The sequence below is a fragment of the Rhineura floridana genome, chromosome 11 (assembly GCF_030035675.1).
Source record: "Rhineura floridana isolate rRhiFlo1 chromosome 11, rRhiFlo1.hap2, whole genome shotgun sequence".
NCBI classification, from domain to species: Eukaryota; Metazoa; Chordata; class Lepidosauria; order Squamata; family Rhineuridae; genus Rhineura; species Rhineura floridana.
The window spans coordinates 44,160,122-44,182,947 of NC_084490.1; the positions used below are offsets into that span (position 1 = coordinate 44,160,122).

General features: G+C 42.2%; 1 protein-coding gene across 9 annotated transcripts in view; it reads left to right on the forward strand.

The window, feature by feature from the left end:
• HOXB3 (homeobox B3) overlaps nt 1-22,826 on the forward strand; it is a 69,763-nt gene that overhangs the window by 36,687 nt on the left and 10,250 nt on the right. For 4 of the 9 annotated variants that reach the window (XM_061589113.1, XM_061589114.1, XM_061589116.1 and 1 more), the window contains 3 exons: nt 7,359-7,409; nt 8,455-8,585; nt 19,044-19,641. In XM_061589113.1, the coding sequence (XP_061445097.1) occupies nt 19,170-19,641 (472 nt within the window). In that variant the 5' untranslated portion in view covers nt 7,359-7,409; nt 8,455-8,585; nt 19,044-19,169. Of the gene's footprint in view, nt 1-3,777; nt 3,832-7,358; nt 7,410-8,454; nt 8,586-14,108; nt 15,645-15,718; nt 17,971-19,043; nt 19,642-22,826 lie in introns of those variants that run through there. The other 5 variants (XM_061589119.1, XM_061589118.1, XM_061589120.1 and 2 more) reach the window with 5 other exon arrangements.

Here is a 22,826-nt window from a genome sequence, read left to right on the forward strand (position 1 = left end):
GAAGGCTTCATTCCTGTAGATACTTACATGGGAGTAGGTCCCGATAAACTCAGTGGGACTTACTTCTGAGTAGACATGCATAGGATTGTATTGCCAGAGGGAGGGAGTGCTGTATTAGTGCTCCTGTTACAATGCACACTGCTTTATGTTTCAAAAGGTGCAATCAGCATCCCATCAAAGTAAATACAAAAAGGTCCACTGAGGTGAATTGCCAAAGATTCTGTCCCTTTGTACTACTAATCGGTTTGTTCAGGATCGTTTTTACAAAAGTTTATAAAATGTTATGGTAAAACACTATATTCCAGTACATTTAATTTGTGGAGGTGTTCATTAAATCAAATGAATCAGGAAATGGTATTCCCTTAAGCTCATATATTCCAACCCTGAGGCTCATAACCTAACAGCCACATAGCACGTTCCTAACAGACCGCCCCACGCAGCAGAAGGAGGAAGCCCTAGAGCATGGCTTAAGCAGAGACCAAGTTCTCCAATGCCAAAGGCGCGAGAAGGAACAAAGAAGAGGGGGGTGGAGTTCACGCATGACGCTTAAAGCTCCCCGGAAGCTCCTCGTGCTATTTGTGTTCCACGGGCGAATGTTGTTAACGTGAGACAGAAAAGGGGAAAGCCATACTCGCGAAAACATACCGAGAATGTCACCGTTCTGCAAAACGGTTACCGCGAAGGCTGAGCAAAACACATTAAAGCTAAACGAAGCAACCGGGACACCCGAATTTTAAATGCATTTACACTCCGCTCGTTAAATATATGCATATATTTTGGATGGAAATTAATGTATTTAGGATCAGGCCATCAGATTGCTGTAATTTACTTCCAGTGCAGTGGCGAGTTTACTATTTAGTTCAATGAGGAGTGCGAGTTGATTTACTATCTATAAAGGGACCCTGCATCCAAGAACGTCCACACAATTTCATTACTAAAGTTAGGTATAGTAGTAGATCTGAAATCTGGAACGTACGCAGCTATCCCTTCACATAACCAAGCCCCATTCATTTCAATGGAGCTTACTGCCATGCAATGAACATTGGTGTAATGCAGTACAGCAGTTATACAGCTATGTGCCATTCAGAAATTCATTGGGCATGGGCCAGAAGGAAATTCTCCTAGGCAAATCCATTGAACTGAATGAGAAAAAACAGCCGAAAAAGAGCTATATTCCATTCGGTGAGAAATTTTCAAGTAATATGCCTAAGATTAGGCTTAGCTTTAGGTTTTAGAAGGGGGGGCGGGACAGAGACCTGGAGAAGGGAGAAACAAAACTACTTTGCTTTATAGAAATGTTTAATTATAATTATATTTATAATTATAGAAGCAGAACAAACTGAGTGTGCTTTGGATCACATTAACATCTGCATTTAGAGGTGATATTAGGAAACAGTGAATGGGGTGGCAACTTCGAGGTGTAAGGCTACAATCCTATATATGCTGTGTACAATCCAAAGAGGTCTTCGGCACACCCCTCCTTGAGGTGAATGGCTCCCATTCATTTCAATGAACGTTGGGAAGGAGAATTTCCCTGTGCATCCCCCCCCAACGTTAGAACCGGGGTGCACATTGAAATCAATTGGGAAACTTATTTCTGGAAATTGAAATCAATGGAATTTGGTTTTGGATAATGTTACGTTGGTCTCCTTGTTTAATTTGCTGGATTTTTAAAAACAGCGACAGCAGAGACACCAGCGAATTGATTAAAAGAATGCAAAAGTGAATCTTCTTTTGGAGAACTCTAGAGATTAAAAATGTCACAAAAGTAATTATAAAATTTGCAATGTGCTCAACAGGGTTTATTAAACACAAAATAGCAGGGGAAGAAGAAGGAAAGGGTGAGGGGTGTCCATTGCTAGACTTTGTCAAAGGAGCAAACTAACGGTTGGAATCAGTGTTTCATTCTCTTCCCTCTTCAGTTATTTGCTTGCTTGTTTAAGAATAGGAAATAATAACAAAATGCTAATGTCTGGCTGGTATTATCCCATTTAAATGCTTGCTAATGCTACAATATTAGCCATGCCTGTAATACGAAGTAAATCCCGTGGAAAAACATGGGACTCACTTCAGAATAAACTTTCCAGGACCAGGCTCTTATGGATACAGTATCCGTAGATGGGGTGTTCGCACCAGAGCACGCACGCGTTCTTCGGCATAGGAACTGCCCTTGGTGAAAGGAGAATGTTCTCTCGTGTCATATTTGGGGAATTTAAAAATCATCATAATCTATTAGCTCATTCCAAGCGGTCAGAAAACTCCAAGGGACATGTTGTTCTTAAAAGGTCAAAATCAGCCAGGCACTAATAAAAAGGACTAGAACCCTATTTACACCAGATGGGTTCCAAATATGGACGTAATGTAGGAACCCCTAATACTGGAAAACCGAAGATTGAAGCAATATCGTGTTACTGAAAGGGCTAGTTCTTTGTTGAAAGAACAGGGTCCCGGAGCTCTTGATTTCCAGACAGGACCCAGCGCCAGCTGTAAGCAGCTGTAGATAGCATGGGATGAGGAGGGGGAGGTCGGCCTCCGGATTCCACGTGAATTTATTCCTTTGTTCCTGGTTCACTAACACCCAAAGGGCTACAATCCTTAAACTGCTTCTGTGAAAACCCAGTGATTCCAAGTAATTTTTTGTCAGATCGAGGTGCCAGGAAGAAAGAAAGGCTTGCATATAATAGCGGGATGAAATGCATGTAGAATAAAGATGATAAAAACAGGGAATGAAGGAAAGGATGAAAAGTGGGGACACCAATCAGGGCTGAGTTGATTTGGGTGGCTATATACAGATGTACTTTGGTGCACCCATGAGAGAAAGAGGGGAAAAGAAACACGTCAAAAATGAATGGGGAGAAATTACGGGGAATACAATGGATGAATGGATTGCTGGAATTAAAGCTGGAAGAAGACAGGACACGTTTCGCGAAAACTATAAGCACAGGGAAAAGGATGGATGTTGGATGGACGGATAGATGGAAATTTTTGCTAAAGACCACGCTAAAATGTCATGCAAGGCCATTCCCATACGCGATGACCTTTTCTCAATGACTTACCTTTCCGTGTTTAAGCATAGACTCGCAAGATTTGTTTTTTAAAACATGCCAATCTGAACAATATTTTATTTTGAACCTCCATGGATTTTATTTTATTTTAACAAAAAGAGAGAGATCAGTTAGGCTTTTCTTTTCTTTGATACATTTTTTTTCCTTGTGAGAGACTGTTGCAAAAAAAAGGGGGGGGGACATATGGAATCAATTTCGTATCTTGACGTTGAGAACCAGCCAATTCCTGTTGGCCGCTTAAAACCAGAATCCATTTGGTCCCTCTCTATCTGGCACCTCTTGTCAGTCAGTAAGATTCCCCCCTTGTACGTTTTAAAGTCTTTATAAAGAGAAACAGCCTTGCCCCGAAACGATGGAGATTTTCCTCCTTTTCGGAGGGGTGGGGAAGAGAGGAGCCGTCCCGTGAAAAAGTCCTCCGTTCCTTCGACTTGAAACAGAATACAAAGTTTCCTTTCCCTTCGCGTCTCGGAGATCATTGTATTTTTCCTTCCGTCAAGTTGGAATCCAAGCGAGCACCCCTCCCCCCAAAAAACCAAAGCATCCTTGCGGTGGAAAACCCAAAGCCCCCAAGCCGCAAGAGAGACCTTAGCAGCAAAATCTACCGAGCTACAGTCAAGCAGTCCCTTCTGTGTCTCTCTCCTCCTCCTCCTCCTCCTCCTCCTCCTCCTCCTCCTCCTAAATTGGCTTCCTTCGAGTTCTTCTGAACCTCGTGAGCGGCCTTCTTTCGATCCTTCTGCTGAAGTCTTTTGGTTGCCAATCGCTCCAGGTAAGAGGGTTTAATAAAAATTACAAAACAAAACAAATCCCAAACCACTATACAACTTCGTCTGATCCTAGCGTAGGAAATTCCAAGGCCGCTGAGATTTAATTAATAGCCCTGACAAAGCTTGGGAAGACGTCCATTGGTCCGCCTGAATTCTAGCTTAAAGCACAGCTCGGGCCCCCCCATCACCGCTCTCAGAAACTAATCCTGTAGTTTGAATCGGAAAAAAAGCTGGGGCTGGTGATATATTAAACAAATAATATTAATGATCTCCTGATAATGGTTGGATACGGGGCGTCCAATACAAATAAAACAAAGAGGAGGCAGGTTGCTTCTTCTAAACTCGATGCTTGGACCAAGGGCGACTCCCCCCACACTTCTGTTGTCCACCCCACCCAGCCACATTTGTTAAAGGTTTAGCGCCTCTGGGTTGTTTGAAAGGGAAAACTACAAACGCTTCTTTAAGGGAGGGGGAAGCTGGGTGTTAAACAGAGAGATGTGATTTACGGCGTTGAGAAAACTGTGTTTATTTGAGGTGGCTCCTGTCACGACCAGCCTTTCCTAGAAGACCAACCCTGCATCGCTTCCCTTCTCTCCCTCCCTGCCCCCCTTGCTTTCTTTTATGTTTGTGAGTTGTGGGGAACAAATATCTTACCGGAGTGTGAAGTAAGCAGTGTTGGTCTCCACAGAACGAGAAACATAAGACAAAGCTGGCGGTGTTAACGTGTAGGGCACCTCCTTAGTCGTTCAGATACTAATACACCTTACCTTCTTTGCTCCCACCCTCATATTTAGTAATGTACACATTAATTTGGCCTATGGAAAGTTATCCTACTTGGGCTCAAGCCCCACCAACCGCAGTGAGGCTGGAATCCTATACTCACTTAATAGGGAGAAAGTTCCATTGAACTCAGTGGGACTTGCTTCTGACTAGGCATGTGTAGGATTGCACTGCCAGTCTTATTTCAGGCGCACAGTGCCTAGAATCGGACGGCCTGGTTGCAACTCTATGCAAATTTACAAAGGAGTAAGTCCAACAGAATTCAGTGCACTTTCTTCCAGAGAAACATGCATGGAGTCAGACTGTCAGGACTATTAGATTATTTCCAGAGTTTCACGATAAAGAATACAGTCCGCATTCTATAGAAGTCAAGGACACATTTCACTTATAGTTGAATGGCTCTACTTTGAATTTTTTTTAATGCTTTCAGATCAGCTGGAGGGGGGATCTTTTCCATCAAAGGGTTCCTTCCTTTCTTCTTTCCTTGTTCCTTAAAATTGCCTCTGACATAAGAATTCTTCTGTGTTAGGAAGCAAGGACTTTTTCTTTCTGCTGAGTTTTTGGGAACCAGAGGTTCCAGTCAAACTGATATGCCAAAAAAGTAAAAGGGAAAAAGGAATGGTCAAATGGATGAAACTACAGTTGATAACAGTACAAATATGCTCTGCGTTCAGAATGGCGATGTTAATAACTCAGTTCCTGAGACCATACACCAGCTATAAATGTAAACTTTTTTTTATTAAAAACAAACAAAACACCAACCCAATGTCTAATATTTCCTGCAACAAAGTAATGCCATATTGGAAGAGAGCAAGAACTGTGCTCTCTGAGCGCATCCCTTCCCTGAAAATTGCTTTGCATTAAATTTCCTCAGCCTCAGAATCATCTTCCTTACTAGCCTCCAGCTACACTTGATTAAAAAAACCTGCTTGATGCGTTGACAGATGAAATCCAAGAGGAAACCACAAGGCCCTTAAGTGACCCTAATTTAATCGATTTTATCATAAATCATCAACTTGATGAAGAACCAAAGTTTTCATTGAAGGAAATTGATATTAATGGAGTGGCTGCTTTCTTTAATTCAGATGTTGCTTTTTTTCAGTTCGAAAACATATTCTGTTGACATTCTCTTAGCAACTGTTTTGGGCGTAATGTTGGGTTTTTTAACCTGACTTTTATTAGGATAATTTAGGTAGCCACCTGTCAAAGAACTACAAGGACCCTTGTGGACTTCAGGAAGATTTCATTGCAGCTTTGAGGATCTAGGCTGTGGTCAGATTTTAATATATGCAGCACCAAAGATCAGACCGCTAGCCTCTGATAACCCAGCACATCGGAAATGTCTGTCTTCAGAAAGAACAAGGAAGTTGGCCCAATATCAGCTATCCATTATGTTACCTACTTAGTATCTCCTATTTGGCAGTGCACTGGAGGAGAGAAGAGCCATCTTTTGAACTTTGTAGATCAAAGATCAAATTGCAGACTTTTTTGGCCTATAGTTTATAATATAATAAAAGAAGATTTCCAAAATGCATTTCTGAGCATGTTCTCTTTGCCTTTGCAAGCACATCTACACTGAAGCAAGTTCCATCCAAAGTATCACTTAAACCCAAAGCCCTAATTTGGGCCTCACAATACTGCTATTGAAGGCCTGTTAAACATTGGTCATTTCACAATTCTTCATCTTGCAATTAAAAATTAACTCTAGACTTCAGCTCAGTACCCGTCTGTTATGGATGCCTAGGTCCCAATTAGCTTTTAGGTATGCTGATGAATTCCATAGATCAAAGAGACTTGCAGGATTTCAGCAAAGCAGGGAAATGGGCAAGGAAAGTGCTGGTTAATATGTAGAAGCTAAACATATCTAAGGGTGATTTAAAAAATGCAAGAATTATATTCTCAAACTTAAATGCCTATACTTGGAATCAAGTCCCATTGACTTTAGTGCAACTCACTTCCATGTAAATGACTAGGGTCCCCAAATAGAGGAGGTGGTCGCAGTAAGAAACTAAAAACTTGGGATAAAGCGGACAGAGAGTCTGGAGGCACCTTAAAACTAGCTTGAGATGGTCTCTTTCAATGCAAGGAATTGCTTTTAGAGTAAACGGAACTGAAGCATCACAAAGATTATTGCTCCAGAAGAAATGTCTAAAGGCCAATAAGTTATAAACATATATGAAAGAGGTGCCTGTTTGGTCTCTATGTCTCTCTCATTCCACCCTATCCTTTCATCGTATTGTACCTATTAATTATGTAAACCTGTTTATTACCATTCATGGCACCTTCCACTACTGTGGCTCCTGTGCAATTACAAGCTCCAATAGTGTGCTTAGCGCTTCACAGAACACCGAAATTGCGCAGTCCCTGACGACAGATTCTTAGCAATATGTGCTACCACCAGATGATAACTTACTCTATATGGCTACCCCCCTTTCTGTGTATAAGAGAGCAAAATGCCTGTGAGAATTGTGTCCCTCTCTTTTCCCTCCTCCCCCTCCCTCCAAAAATTGGTACGGTACTGCGATGGTGGATTACTTCTCTTGTTGTGGTTATATTTTAACTCTCCCGACCCTCGAACATTATGATGCTCTGACAGAAAGTTGAGTGAAGAAAGTGGTGTCTCCAGCTCCATAGCTTTGGGGGAACTCGGGTCTTTTCTATTATTGCCAACTGGCAGCTCCCAATGTAAGAATAACAGAACAGTTAGCCCATGCCTTACCTGAAAATCTTTTCCTTTCTCCTTCTGTAGGCGCAATTTCACTCTGTGGTATCCAATCATCATCTTCCTTCCAAGACAGAAGTAAGTGGATTCTAAAATTAAAAGTTGTGTGTTGAGAGAATTGTGGCTTGACTGTTTTCTATAATGAGATGAAATCTTCAGTCTGCTGCTGAGACAAGTTACTTGCTCTCCAGGCCACTGGCTTCCAAAGAAATGGTACACATTGACAGAAATCTTGGTTATCAACTATTTTCTTTCCCTTTGGTGTGTGACTCTGCAAAGTGTATTTTCATGGAAAGAGATAAACTGAACTGAAATCTCTTGACATCCCCCCTCCACCAGCCCCCAAGCTCTCTTTATTATATTTGTCAATGAAGTACCTTCTTGAAGCTGCAATCTGTTAGACACACTTTTCCTGCGAATATTGAACTCAGTGGAATTTACTTCTGAGTAAACATGCATAGGATTGTACTCTACATCCATGAAGAGGGCCACAGGCCTTCACTTTAGACCTTACCGACCCCTTTTACTTTCCTGCTAGTATTCTAACAACGGCAACCCCAAAACATGTTTACTCACGAGTAAGTCGCACTGAATTCAATAGGGTTTGTGTCCTATTAAGTGTGACTAAGGCTGCAGCATTGATTAGCTGTTCACAAAGTTTTATCTGCCCTGAATGAAGTTCTCCAGAAATTTTGAGGAAGGAAGACTCTCAATATGCTACACGAGCTCCTGGGGAAAACCTATTTTCTCCCAATTAAAGCTACATTTGTAGCCCGTGTTGTTCAGAGATCGAGCGTGGGTGTTGAACGGTGCTTCCTCCGTGCCAGCTCAAAGTAGCTTTCGAGTAAACTAGGAAGAGCCTCTGCACTCTGCCATGTTCATCTCTGGAGGCGAAGAAATGGAATTTTGAATACTGGAAGAGGAGGAGGAGGAGCTGGAGAGGGCCATAAAGGGTAAACTGCTCAGGGAAGTAACGGAAATGTTCAATATTCCTCATCAAGTTCACTGTTTTCCTCTCTACAGCCTTGTTGCCGTAGGGCCACAGATTATTGCGTATGTGCGCTGCAAAAAGTATCCCCCCCTTTCCTCCTCCGATTTTCTTCCTCTTTTTTCACAAACACAGATGCCAGTAATTAGCAAGTAAAAGAACACAATAAGTGAGTGGGAGGCATATCAGCGTGAAATCAATCAGGTGGGAATAGTAATGAGAAGGCTTGTGCGACAATACAGAAAGAGAGGTTTGTCACCTGAAAGGTAATGTAATCCTTTATTTTACCATTCGAAAGAATGAAAATAGAAGAGATCAAATCCCTTGTGTCTCAAAGTCTCATTCACACTAACAGTTCCTATGAGTGTTTTCTTTGAAGTATGTGCAGCGAAGGTGGATGGCATTTGATTCGTCAGAGGAAGAAAAAGTGGGGAAAGACCCCAAGACGCCAAAAAGTGTATTTATGAAAATAATTCCAAAGCAGTTTATTAAAGCGTTGGGCTTGTCTTTTTAATAAACTGCTTTGGAATTATTTTCATAAATACACTTTTTGGCGTCTTGGGGGTTTCCCCCCTTTTTTCTTTCTCTACTTTGAAGTACGGCCTAGGGTGTGCAGTGGGTGTTACTTCCGGGTAACTGTGCATAGGATCGTAGCCTTAGGAGTAAATCCCACTTTGAATTTACTTCCGAATAAAAATAATAAGGCCAGGCTGTATCTGTACATTGGAAAGACAGCCCCACATCCACGTTATTTGGTAATAAAATCCCCTTGAAATGCAGGCTCCAGGGAAATCCAAATGCATATATATTTATGCTAGGGGAGTTACTCAGTTTCTCTGACCTTCATGCTTTTTAAATATCTGTTGGGCTGTTCGGTAGAACAGTCCACATGTCTCTCCCCCATTTGAAGAAAAAGATTCAGGGACCATTAATACAAGACAAACTGGCTTTTCTCAGAGGGTGGGGCGTGAAGCAGACTGGAATTGTGAGGATTTTCCCTTTCTCTTTTCTTCGGCTGGTGTTGTTGTTTACGTTTTATACTTGGAAGGCAATTTAAAACTACTTCCGTTGATTGACCATTAATCCGGTGAGTTATTAGGCTTCTAAACCAAAAGTCGTGGGGGAGAAAGAGTTACAATCCATCAAGGGAAACAATCAGAGGGAGATGCTGTTTTATTCCGGGTAGAATTTTCGATAGAATTTGTGTGCACGTGTAGCTGTGAGAGGCTTAAAGAGGAGGAGGGGCAGAGGGAATGTTGATCGCACGCTTACTTGGATGTAAATTTCATGAAGCCAGAGGCGCTTGTTCCTAAACCAAGTTTTTTTATGGACCGAAGTCCTTTTAAATCTGCTCCTAAGTAATGAAGGACATCTTAGGCTAAGATCTTAGGCTACGATCCTTCTAAATAAATAAATACCTTTGCAGTACATACCGTTGGCTTCAGGGGAACACTATAGCTATGACAGAACAATAGGGTCAGCCCAATATATTTTGTTGTCTGAAGTATAGCAGCAAACAGCACTTTCCCGACTGCCATCCCCCATCCCCAAGTCAAGATGCAAACTACCCAAGATCGGTCAGGTTATTTTAGCCTGAAGTAAAAAAAAAAATCCACAAGTGCCCCTCCCCTCCCTGGCAAGAAAAAACAACAATAATAATTTAAATCACTAGCAATTTCCTGCTCGTTTTATGACACCCCGAATCAGCTGCCTTAGGCAGCAGCCTCTCTTTGCTGATAGGGCCGGCCCTGATAAATAGGTTTTACCCAACACTTCAAAACCCACCATCTGGAATGCTCTATTTCCAATACAACTTATACAAAGTTTAAGATCTATAAAATATAAATTCCATAGATGGATAGATAGATGGATGATGAACTATAGCAATAGTGAAGCATAACCCATGTCAATTGATGAAACAAGGCTTGTAAGGTATTTTTCACACAAAGAGACCTGTATAAAGACTTCTTGCTCTATAACAGCAGTGGGGAACCTTTTTCAGCCGAGGGCCACATTTCCTTTTGGGCAACCTCCCTTCTGAGCAACCTTCATGCCAGCAGTGGGTGTAGCTAGAAGCAAGAGTGGGAGGAGCAAGGAATGAACATATTGCCTCTGTATAGATGGCTAGTTTCTACGTACATTTATACACCACCTCTAATTTCCATCAAAGCAAGCAAGAGGCATTGAGTTGAATAATACATTCCATCCAGGCAACAAGACTTGGGAAGGGTGCAAAAATGGCCTAGGGAGGATCCCAAGGGCCAGATAGAGAAGCCTGGAGGGCCACATTGAGACCATGGACCTGAGGTTCCTCATCCCTTTTCTATAATGTGCTGCTACTACTGATAGCCTTGACTTCCACAGAAGAAAGGGGAGATATAAATGCAATGGATGGATAAATGGTTGGTTGGTTGGTTGGACGGATGGATGAATGAATGAATGAAGTGCTACACCAACAGCATCAACTAATGCCATCAACTGTCCCAGTTGTAGACCATAAGAGAAATGTTATGCTGATGAAAATACACCAAGAAGTTAAGCAGGAGGTGATTGGAAGAACCACAAACACATATTTGAATGGCAGGGTCTCTGTTTTTCTGCTGCTTTTCTATCTTATTAGTGTATAATGGGCAGAAACCGTATCTCCACTGAAAAAAATGGCTTTTGCTGTGCTGCCTCCTTCCTGAAGACACTTTTCATTCTCCCGGAGGATTCAAAATCTCCTGGATTTGGACCATGGCACTTCTGCCCTGTATCTAGAGTCCAGCACTGCACATTTGTTATGCATGTGACCCACCTTGTCCCCAATGTACAGCTCCACCTCCCCTGCCAGCAGCCAAGATCGAAAGTTTTGTTTTGTTGTTGAAAGGGCTAACTACTTCCTAAAGGTATCCAGGGCCACTCCACACATGCATATCCACCACTCAATGTCTTTTAATTAAACTAAGGCAATACTGGATGACTGGCAGCTAGACGTGTAAACGGCAGTAGTAGCAGGTAACAAAGAGTCTTTTTAGTAAGCTGTCTTTATCTGCTTTGGCTCCACTTTGCCGGGACTATGTTTGTTCGATGAGATCTAGAAGCGTGAGATGATTATTAGGATGATGATAGTCTGCTAGATGTCTAACACTGTTTAGAATTTCTCCAAAATGAAACAAGCAACGACTTTATTTATGATCCTCAGAACAAAAAATTTAAACTTGAAGCCCGAAACTAGTGAACCGATGAGGACAAGTGGTGTAAGTGGATGGGTGCCAACTCGGTGGCTGTTCATATGGGCGGGCACCTCTAGGAACAGCCAGGCGGAATGAAGCTGGAATTATTGCCAAAGGTCGCAGAATTGAGATGGGGACATCTGGGGCCTCCCGGGCGTGATTTATATTCCAGAGGTTCTGTGACATGCAGAGATGCCGTTCGGGGGAGGGTGTGTGTGTGTGGCTAGCGGACGTTTTTATTACAGATTAATAATATTAGCATTCAGAACAGAAAACCGGGTTATTAGAGCCAAGGAATGTTTCCCCAAACGAAAATATTTTTAAATGATCACCCCCTCTCCCTCCCTCTCCTTTTTCCAAACCAAACCTTATCCAAGCTTCAGTGATAAATCTCCAAGCAGTTGGCCTTCCACAAATCCTTGGTTATTTGGCAAATTCACTTTCTCTTTCTATGAACGTTGCTTACATACAAACGCCATAACGATATCCTTCTGTACCTTAATATACCTCTGTGGGGTTATAGCTGAGATATTGGGCAAGCTTTAACTTGAGAGCAGGAATCCCCGTTTAATACCCATCCCCTGACGAATAAACAGCAACAGTTTAAAATCCAAGAAGAGTTAGAAATATAAGATTTTTAAAAAAGATCTGGATATTCCTTCTTTCTTAGGTTATTATTTTTCTTTTAATCGAAAGCCATACCTTCACTAACAGGAAAATAAATCCGTTGACTTTTTCTCCAACGTGAAGAAAAAAAGTATCCCGAACACGTTAAAGCATACTATATGAGCCTACACTTTTGCTAAGAAACGCTTCTCTCCCAAATCATATCAGGGAACCCTTCTGCAATCCAGCAGGAAAGGAAACACAGAACGAAATGTCGCCTGCCTGTTTGTTTCCCTAAAATACGGCTTGTCTGGAGGCATGTATCAATTCTAACTCCTGTTTATTTCCAGAACAAATATGTAAACGTTAGCTGGCAACTTTTAAAAAAGAGCGAACCACGATGGTAAAAATATGGATCCTGATGATGAATCTGCGGCAGGAGTGTTTGGATGGTGATTCTGAGGGACGGAGAAAGCTATTTTTTTGCCCAAAGTGATTTTCCTCCCCTCCTGGAGCAAACATGTCTCTTTTAAAGTTATAGACTTCTACCATACACTGCAAACTCCCCCCCTCCAGGTTCCCTCCTTTTTCATATTTTATTTCTCCATCACAGCTTCCGGATCAGCCTCCTAAGAACAAATGACTTTTAAGAAAACTCTGATTTACTGTGGGGTCAACATCAGGAGCCCCAGCAGCCCCTATGCCATACCACTTTCAGACAAACCTAAATGATTTCTTCAAATCCTTTTCTTTTCTTTTTTGTACAGTAGTTTACAGTAAATTTGCATATAATCATTTTACTTTCTATCCTGGTCTTTTTTTTTTTGAGGCTCTGTTCCACACATCATAGTCCTTAGCACGTAAGTTAGAAGCAAGTCCGAGTATGTTCAATGGGACTTTACTCCCTAGTTTTTGGATTTCAGCCTTACAGTGCAATCTCTCTCTATATAAAACTATTCAGATATGAAACCACATTGAGTTCAACGGAGCTTCTTCCCTGGAATATGTGTACAGGATTGCAGCCTTGGGTCTTGTAAGAACTGGAAGAGACAGTTGGCTTGGAAATCCAAAATACAAACAACATTAAATGCTCACACAATGTTACTAATTCGATTTTTAAAAAGGGGGTATTTTATGCAAATAAAAAAGTGGAAGCGTCCTTGGTGAAAGTTATGTAGACCATCCGAAGAGGCACTAAATATCGCCCAGCAAACATTAAGATTCACGCGGGGAATTCCAGGTGGCTTGATTTGCCAATGAAGTTCTTCTTGAAAACCACTACTCAGTCTGGCGTCCAATCTCGGAATGGTCTTCCAAAAGACAAAACAGGTCATCCTCGCATGAAGATCTGTGTTTTATTTTCATAACTCATTCTTTAAAAGCCAGTGTAGTGAAGGGAAAAGGTAATGTTATCCAGGTGGAGAAAGTCACTTACATTTTGTGAGGTGTAAGAGGCGAAGTTGGGTTTACTGAAGGAGCTTGAAAAGGTTTTCCCACTCAGAACCATCCTCAGAGATGGGAAGTATTAGGATAACCTCCCAAGAAAGGAATGAGCCAGAATTCCCTCCCTTTCTGAATGCCAGTTTCCCCTCGATTCAGCAATTAACCCCCCATCCCAAGGTAGAAGTGGCAAAAAGGGAGGAGATAACAATAGTTCTCTTTCTCGCCCTCTCCCCCTGACTCACACGCACACACCCAAAAATGTGCAGACACCTCAGCTTCTTCCTCCCACTCTCAGTTAGTAGCAGCAGCTTCCTTTCGTGTCAGCAGCAAAAGCTAGCGAAAACATTTTGTCTTTGCAAGCAAAGCTCCTTGTATTGTGAGCTGGGAAGAGGGTCATAAATCATGAGTGACTTAAAGAGACGTTATCTATCTATCTATCTATCTATCTATCTATCTATCTATCTATCTATCTATCTATCTATCTATCTATCTATCTATCTATCTATCTATCTGTTAAAAACCTTTACTTTTCCTATGTCAGATGGTTTCCCACGTTCTTTTTCCAATCACGGTGCTTGCAAGTAAAGCTCAATAATCTGAATGGAACATTGCTTCCCACATGTTCAACATAACTTGAGGAAATGCCAGAAGTGTAAATCAGTCTTTCTTTCTTTCTTTCTTTCTTTCTTTCTTTCTTTCTTTCTTTCTTTCTTTCTTTCTCTGTGTGAATGCTTATGCGTTATATCCAACTAAGTCATACTCAGAGCAGACCCGCTGAAATCAATTAACTTAGCTAATCGAACTCCATTGCTTTCATTGGATCTGCTCTGGGTATGACTTACTTGGATGCAGCCCCAAATGCACACACAACATGAGCAAACAGAGAACCAATCACACTAACCCAAGTTCAGTATGTAAACTTTCTAAAACTTTGACTTTCCTTTGCTTTCATGTCAGCCAAAATGTTTACAAACATTATGTTTGTTATCAATAGTTGTTGTTTGCTTTTTAAATGATGCGTCCCACCCCGATACTCTTGTCATCCTTAAGTCATATGGGAGGGTTATGCCATTCATTTTGGCTTGAGTGGGTTATTTATTTATTTAATACATGTAGTGGAAGGCTGAGGGATGTCCTCTGTTGCTCTGCTGAAGGAAATCACGGGAGCTGAGAGAGAGAGAAATCTGCCTCTGTTCCAAAGATTTATTAGCACAACTTGACACCTAATTGCGAAGCACGTGAATCAATCCAGCTTTTGCTATCCTGCTAGGCCTCTGTCCACCACGTCTCGATTTGCATATTTCCTTTCCACTCCTGACGCCATCAGGAAGCAACCTTGGCGTTTGCCCAAGCTTGGAATATATTTTTTTTTAAAAAAACCCTTCGTAACACACACGCCACAGCCCCCAGGAACGAAATATCTACTTATCTGTCTCCCGATTCCCCTCACTCCCATACCGCCGTGCGTTCCTGTTTAAATCGCCCGGTGGTTTTTGTTTTTAATATTATTAATATTATTATTATTTCATTTAAACCTCAGTCTGCTATGCATTGCCTAGCTGAGGATTTTATGCCAGCTATTCTTTCTGTTTTTCCTTCTCTATACTCTGTTTCTCTCTCTCTCTCTCCCCCCCTCTCCCTCTCTCTCTCTCCCCCTCTCTCCTGCCTTCTGCTGTTAAGCCAGAGGCCATTGTTAACCGTGAACAGGGCGTACCAAGACTATAGGGCAGCCAGAATCAAAGGCTTCCCTAAACATCTTTGGAAGGCTGTCTAGCATCTTGTGGTTTCTACCTCTTCTCACCTTCCCCCCACTCCTCCCCAAACGGATTGAGAGAGAGAGAGAGAGAGAACCCCAGCATCCCTCACCGTAAGCTCCTATAGAGATGTCCCCCCTCCTCTTGGCGTTATGACCGGATTTCTCTCTCTAGATATTCCTTGAACATTTAAAAAAAAAGCCACGAGAGGAACGGGGGGAGCTCTCCTCGCTTATTGATTGCGTTGCTTGCTGGCTGCGAAAATATATTATGTCTGCTCGCCGCGCTGCTCTCGTCAGAGGCTAAGGTAAGGTGGACCGAAATAGGCTATCAGTTTGTGAATGGCGGAGACCGTGTCTCCATGATTTATAGCTGTATGACTCGCATCGCGGTTCATGAAGAGTTCACAAGCTTTAAGCTTCCTTCCACGCAGAGACTCTCTCTCTCTCTCTCCCCCCTCTTCTTCTTCTTCTTCTTCCCCCTCCTTCCCTCCCCTTCGTTCTACCCCCTTTCCCCCTCTTTTTGCATTTCTCACCCCTCTATTTTCCTCCCCCTTTTTCCTCTAGAACGCTCTCTCTCTCTTTGACGTGGATTTTTTTAATCAAAGGGAAAGCCCTGAATGTAGTGAACAATTTGCTTTGAAATGGAGTGCTGTCCAGAACTCTTTATTATTATTATTATTATTATTATTATTATTATTATTATTATTATTATTACCACCACCACATTTGGCCCAGCAAGGGGAAATACACCTTTAGGAAAAAGGCTCTTTAATTTTCTCCCATACTCAAGAGTATGACTGCGAATTTTAGGATTCTTTTTCCAACATGGAGGTTAAAGGGAGTGAAAGAGCTTCTAATATTATCTTTCTCCACCCTTACCCGGGCTTTCCCATCGATCTTGTCACCAGCCATTTAAGCGTCTTGATTCTTGGATTCTATCTTTATTTTTATTTTTATTTTTATTTTTAAAAAAGATCTCTTGCAAAAGTTCCCTAGAAGAGAGGCGTTTATTTAAAGGCTGGATTCTTCTTTCAGAATAAAAATGAAACTTCCAAGCAAGCAAGCAAGAACTTCTGGGGTTACAATTTTGAGGACTAATTTCCAATGCACTCACTCATTTCCTATTTATTATTCCAGTGGAGATTTCGGGGTGCTTTTTGAAATACATACCCCAACCACTACAATAACAATTCCTTGGAGTAAATCATTTACAATTCCACCCATCTCCGACTAAGATAAATGACCGACATTTGGGACATGTTGAAAGATGAGATACAAAAGGGGACCAAAATCTTGGCTACTGAACGTAGAAGACCTCCTTGGATTCATTTTTGAGAAGGGCAGAATGGGAATTAAATTTTAATGTACTGTTTAATTTTCCTTTTAAAAACAAATGAAATAAAATCATTTGTCCTACATTTCATAGGCCTTCCAGAGGTTCCAGAAAATTCAAAACAAACCAGTGAGGCCTAGTAAAATTATAATTATGGCTGAACTCCTTAGCCAATTTCAATGAACCCAGTCTTTCATTATCAAATTAATGATTATTGCATTTCTTCTTTATTTTTAATCAATTCATTGCTATGAGAGTACTAGACTATTTGTGTCCTCTAGGAAACAGCTGAAATAAGCCAGCAACTCTATCAATTCTTTCCAGTTAACACCTAGCAAGTATTTTAACAGCCAGTTTTTACAGCTAAGCCATTGAATATACTTAGGGCCACAACAGAATTTTAGAGCTGTTGTGCAAACTACAGAATTTATACAGGCATAAACAGAGGAGGAGGAGGAGGAGGAGGGGCATGTGGGTGGTTATGAAGTCTGAATTATATTTGTGTTTTGAATTGTATACATGCAGGGAGGTCAGGAGGGAAAGGTTGCTATGTGTATGTGTGTTCCTATGTTCAGAACTGGCCATTATTGGATTACAGTATTATTTTTGATTCTGAAGGGGCAGTAGAATAGAATGTAGCTCACTGGAAAGAGACATTTGAAATACAGAAAACAGTAAAACAGGATATATATATATATTTCCTCAGCTGATTCATTTGCTGGCCCATTACATAATTCTAACCTTCTTGCACTCTTCCAACGTGGAGAAAATGCGTCCTTAGAGGAGAAAAAGGGGTCTTCCCCCCTTTTTTCCTTTCCTTTTTCTTTCTTTGGAGGGAGGAATTTCCCCACCCCAAGGAAAGGGATGAGAAACCAAACATAAAAGTTGAAGGGGAAGAAAACCAAGAGAACCAAATGGCTCAGTGACAAAATAGTGTTATGTTTTATTTTGTTCAAAGAAAAGATGAGAAGCAATAGAGAGAAGCTATGCTTTAGGGAAGAGGCTAGACTAACACCTTGAGCTGCGGCTGAGCCAGGATTTTAATGACTGCAGGGAAGAGTGGTTTCCATTGTCTGTTTCCAAACTGTAACCAGAGTTGCAAAAACAACACGAAAAACAGCATCAAAAGAGCTAACATCAAAGAATTCAGTACATGCCTCCAAATCTGACTATGTCCCCGGCCATCACTCTCTCCACTAGAAGCCGTAGCTGGAGTCCTACATGCGCACTTTCCTGGGAGTAAGCTCCCTTGAACACATTGAGACTGACTTCTGAGTAAGCATGCATACCATTGTGCTGTAAGTGAACCTTTTGGCAACATTTCAGAAACTGAATTCTGTTTTTTATGTCCAAATTTAAATGTTTTTTAAACCAAATTTTAAGATAACCCTGATAAAATAGTATTATATTTATATTTATACACTTTACATTATTTTTCTGGGGCTTCTCAGTTCTGGAAATGGGGGAGGATCAAATTAAGAGAATATCAAACTTTAAAATGAATTCAAGTTTAAAGAACTTGATAATTGCATGCATACAATGCATGTGTGCATGTGGGGAGAGGCAGATATGGAAATGCTGTCACCGGTACAAAATATATATTCAGAATAGATCTACCCAATGACTTCATATCTCAGAATTACATTTTGTTTAAACTGGGAGTCAGTTTCGCGGCTTTCAATGGAACTTTTACTCCCAAACTGGGTTTTCTTACTGATTGAATCCACTAATGGGAGATGACGGGATTGAGAGTCACGTGGAACGCCAAGGATTCCATTGCTTTATTTCCTTTCTTATGGGTATAGGAGGGGGGAAATGGATGGTCCTGTGCTTGCATGAATGTGTGCGGGTAGATATTGATAATGTTATGTACGCATGTAGGCACCTGTGTATTTTTGCCACCCACACACAAACCCGGGAGGATTAGGCTGAATGGCCTAAAAAAGAAATCACCCTTTTCCTGTTGGAAGATATCTCTGTCTCTCTACATCTATACGAGCAACGTATAGAGAATGGTTCTTAAACTATATTTAGGAAAAATCAAGAGGGCAATACTACTGAGGAACTGATTTTGTAAAACACCAGGGCAGAAGGAGTTCTTTCTTTCTTTCTTTCTTTCTTTCTTTCTTTCTTTCTTTCTTTCTTTCTTTCTTTCTTGAAATATTGGACGAGGCTGCTCCAGTGGAGAGAGCAGTGGCGCCCAGGAGCGCCAGGCAGAAATCTGTTGGCGGCCGCGGCGGCCGCAGCAGCATCTGCTCTCCACTCCCCACCCTCGGCAATAGCCAGCTATTCATGTCACGAGGCTTTTCAATGACCAAGATGGATTCATAGGCCGTTCCGTATTATTGTGTGTGCCTTTCTAACCTTTCAGGTCAGCTTCCAAAAGACACCGGGGAAGGCCTCCACACCACGTGACCTCGGGGGTGCCAATGTCCTTCCATGAGGGGGTCAACAAGAGCCTGGTAGCAGCGAGCGAGAATCTCGGGGAGCCCCAGCGATGCAGAAAACAACCTATTACGACACCTCCACGCTCTTCGGGGGCTACTCCTATCAGGGAGCCAATGGTTTCGGGTACGAGGGCCCTCCGCCTCAGGCTTTCCAGCCTGCTGCTCATGTGGAGAACGACTACCAGAAGCCCGCCTGCACCCTCCAGTCTCTTGGCAACGCCGCCCCCCTGGCCAAAACGAAAGACCTGAACGGGAGCTGTATGCGCCCCAGTCTGCGTCAGGAGCACCACCCAGCCCCGCCTGTCTCGCCACCCCCAAATACTATCACCGCCAACAGCAGCAGCAGTAGCAACAGCAGCAGCAGCAGCAGCAGCAATAACCATAGCCAGCCTGGGGGGGTCAAAAGCGTCCCCAGCAAATCCAGCCTGGGCTCTAGTAACGCCGCTCTCACCAAACAGATTTTCCCCTGGATGAAAGAGTCGAGACAAAACTCCAAGCAGAAAAACAGCTCCCCAAGCGCAGGTATCTGCTTTTGGAATATCCCTCCCAACCCCCAACCCCCCAATGTACATACGAGCCTCACAGACACACGTCACCCGTGCACTCAGGGGCACGATTTCATCAGATGGAAGGGGAAGGAGCCAAGTGTTCAAACCTTCCTATCTGGAAGAAGAGGGGGGGGGGAGCTGAAAAGGGATCGGGCCCTGCTTTGGGGCTTCCCTTTGACAGCTGGTTGGCCACTGTGAGAACAAGACGTTGATCTAGATGGGCAATTTGCCTGATCCAGCAGGCTCTCCTTATGAGATATTTATGGGCACAAAGCAGAGAGAGGTTCCCCTGCTCAACTCCCATTGAAAGAAGAGCACGCAGCTGTGCTCTGCATCAGCCAATTGCAGTTGTACCAGGAACAACAAATAAATAAATAATGGCAGTCTCCCTGCCCAAATGGGTTACCATGTGCCACTGCTGAGACAGGGAATTTAGGGAAAGGTCCAAGGCTGGCATATAAAGACCTGCTAAAGAACCTGAGCCTGGAGGAGAAACCTGATCTAGATGTGAACAGTAGCCTGATGACAAAGGCAAGGAATGGAGGTGAGGATGGCAAGCAACACTAGGAGCAAGAGACTAAGCTAGTGATTGTATGATAAGTGGGTTTCTGAGATGTGTAGGAAGGCAGAAGGGCAAAGACTTGTTTTACCTCTATCATCCATATATGGCATGCATCCATGTACCAGATAAATCCATGGGGTGTCCAGTCTCTCAAAGGAGGTAATGGCTTTGAGGGTCAGCTAGATATTAAAGCCAGCCACTTTAAACTCAGCCAGTTCCCCACTACTACAGTTTTTGTCTCCAGTGATGGTAATCAACAAGCTGTGGCTGAAAGCACTAATCTTTTATGCCAGATGAAATCAGGTTGCATGGATGCCATCTGTTGAACTAAGGGCTAATCAACATGTGCAGCAGAATGAGGTGGCAGAGCAGAAGCAGCCTTTCCCAGCTTCCGAGTCCCCAGATGCTGCTGACCTACAGTTCCCATCATCCCTGACCATTGGCCATGGTGGCTGGAGCTGATGGGAGTTGTAGTCCAACAACATCTGGGGACTCCAAAGTTGGGAAAGGCTGGGGTAGGGTGTACCACTTCGGGTTACAGGTGGGAGTGCCATTTTGGAATACTTCCAGTATCTGCTTCATTTAACCCTCTCCAGAAACTTAAAGGAGAAAGATTCTAGCCTCCCTTCTGTCTTCCAAGAAGGTTTCTTGTTGTTCTATACCTAAGGGAGAATTAAAAAAATGTAACCCCTGGCTTGCATTCTGGTGCAGTCCATTGGACCACCACAAGATTCTGCCATCTTATTCCTATCTCAGTTTGCTGCATGTGTAAAGAAGTCCTTATTCAAAGTCTGGATGTTGTTGACTCATCACCTGGTTGGCCACTGTGAGAACAGGATGCTGGACTAGATGGGCCACTGGCCTGATCCAGCAGGCTCTTCTTATGTTCTTATGTTCATTAATTTAAAAGTCCCCGGTTTATTATGTCTCGGATTTTTTTTACCCCGACAAAATGAGTTTTCATCAAAGCCCAAGAAGTGTGCTGTACTCCATTTTATATCCCATTGGTTTAGCATGGATGCTCACTAAGAGAATAACTAATTTGTTGCAGCATTAAAGGCTACTCTTATACCATCTCCAGGCAAAATGGCATATATGAAATATAGCAGGTTATACATGGGACAAAGCAGCCACATGATTTGAATAACATGCTTAGAACATTTATGTTAAAATCCTAAGGAGATTTACATAGAAAGAAGTGTGACTTCAGTGAAACTTACTTCTAAGCAACTTTAGGAAATAGATCTTATTTGGGAATAAATTCATTTGACCTGCTTGTGGGCTTCCTACAGGCATCAAGGAATCCTGGACTAGATAGGCTTTTGGTCTGATCCAGCAGGGCTCTTATGTTCTTATGAAGTCAGCTAGGCTCCTTTCTGAGTGAAAAAGGTTTATTTTCTAGGATAAGCCCATCATAACCAGTTTTCCATGCAAAGTTACGCATCAGCTCCTCTAGTGAAATATGTGCATCACATAATATACAATTTGGGTGTACAATTCGTATGAACTGAAGTGCTGTAATTGCATAAAATGCACAGACCTGGATTAATGCCTGAATTAAAGCTGCAGCCAATTGACATGTGCGACTCAGAATTTGGGCCTGCTAAAAAGCTAGACTGTTTTGATTTTTATATAGCTTGCAACTTCACTGCTTCTTTTATTCCTGGATATATCTTGCATGTATTGTACTGGGACTGAAGATTAAACTTTAACCATATCTATCTGTGGGGAAAAAGAGAAGAAACATTTAAGGGGATAGGAAGGGATCATCCATTCTGAAACTGATATGCTTTACACAAGTTGCCAGAGATAAACAGAATTATTCCAAAGCAAATGAGTGATGTTACTGGCTGTGAGAGGTGAAAGGCAAGGGATTGGTGACCCTGTGCAAAGGGCCCTGCTAAAGAACCTGAGCTTGGAGGAGAAACTTGATGTAGATGTGGCAAGTAAACAAGTATGCCAGAGTTCTAAGTAAGTGCACTATTTCCCATTTAAATCAATGGGACTTAGGTAAGACATCAGCACCTTGTCCTATTGATTTCAATGGGAACTAAGACTGCAAGCCCACTTACCTGGGAGTAAGCCCCACCGAATTCAATAGGACTTACTTCTGAGCAGACAAGGTTAAGATTGCATTGAAAGTGCAACTAATGGGATCCAGCCCATTTTTTAATTCATAGTTCATTGGAATTTTCATGGTTTCTCACATGCATGCACATCAGTTGCTAACACATTACTCCATGACTCACACCTGAATGGGAAAACTCATTCACTCCATTAGGAAATATGTTTTTTGAAACGATATGACTTCCCAGTATCTGGTCTGTGAAGAGTATCTCATGGGTTGCGCTGTGTGTAATTTGTGTGCTTAATTTCGTTTAAAGCAACACAACAGCAGCAGAGTAAGAGCAGATGTTGAAACGCGAGTGTGCCAGTGTGTGCGTGCGTTTGCCTAAGAAAGCAGGCTTTTACCCTGCATCAGCATCACTGAGACTTGAGACTCAGTAAAATAAGAAAAGCTACTTTATTTATAGAAATACATAGTAGATACAAAAGGCATACCTAGTTCTAATTAACTAGCTAAGTTGGAGGCATAA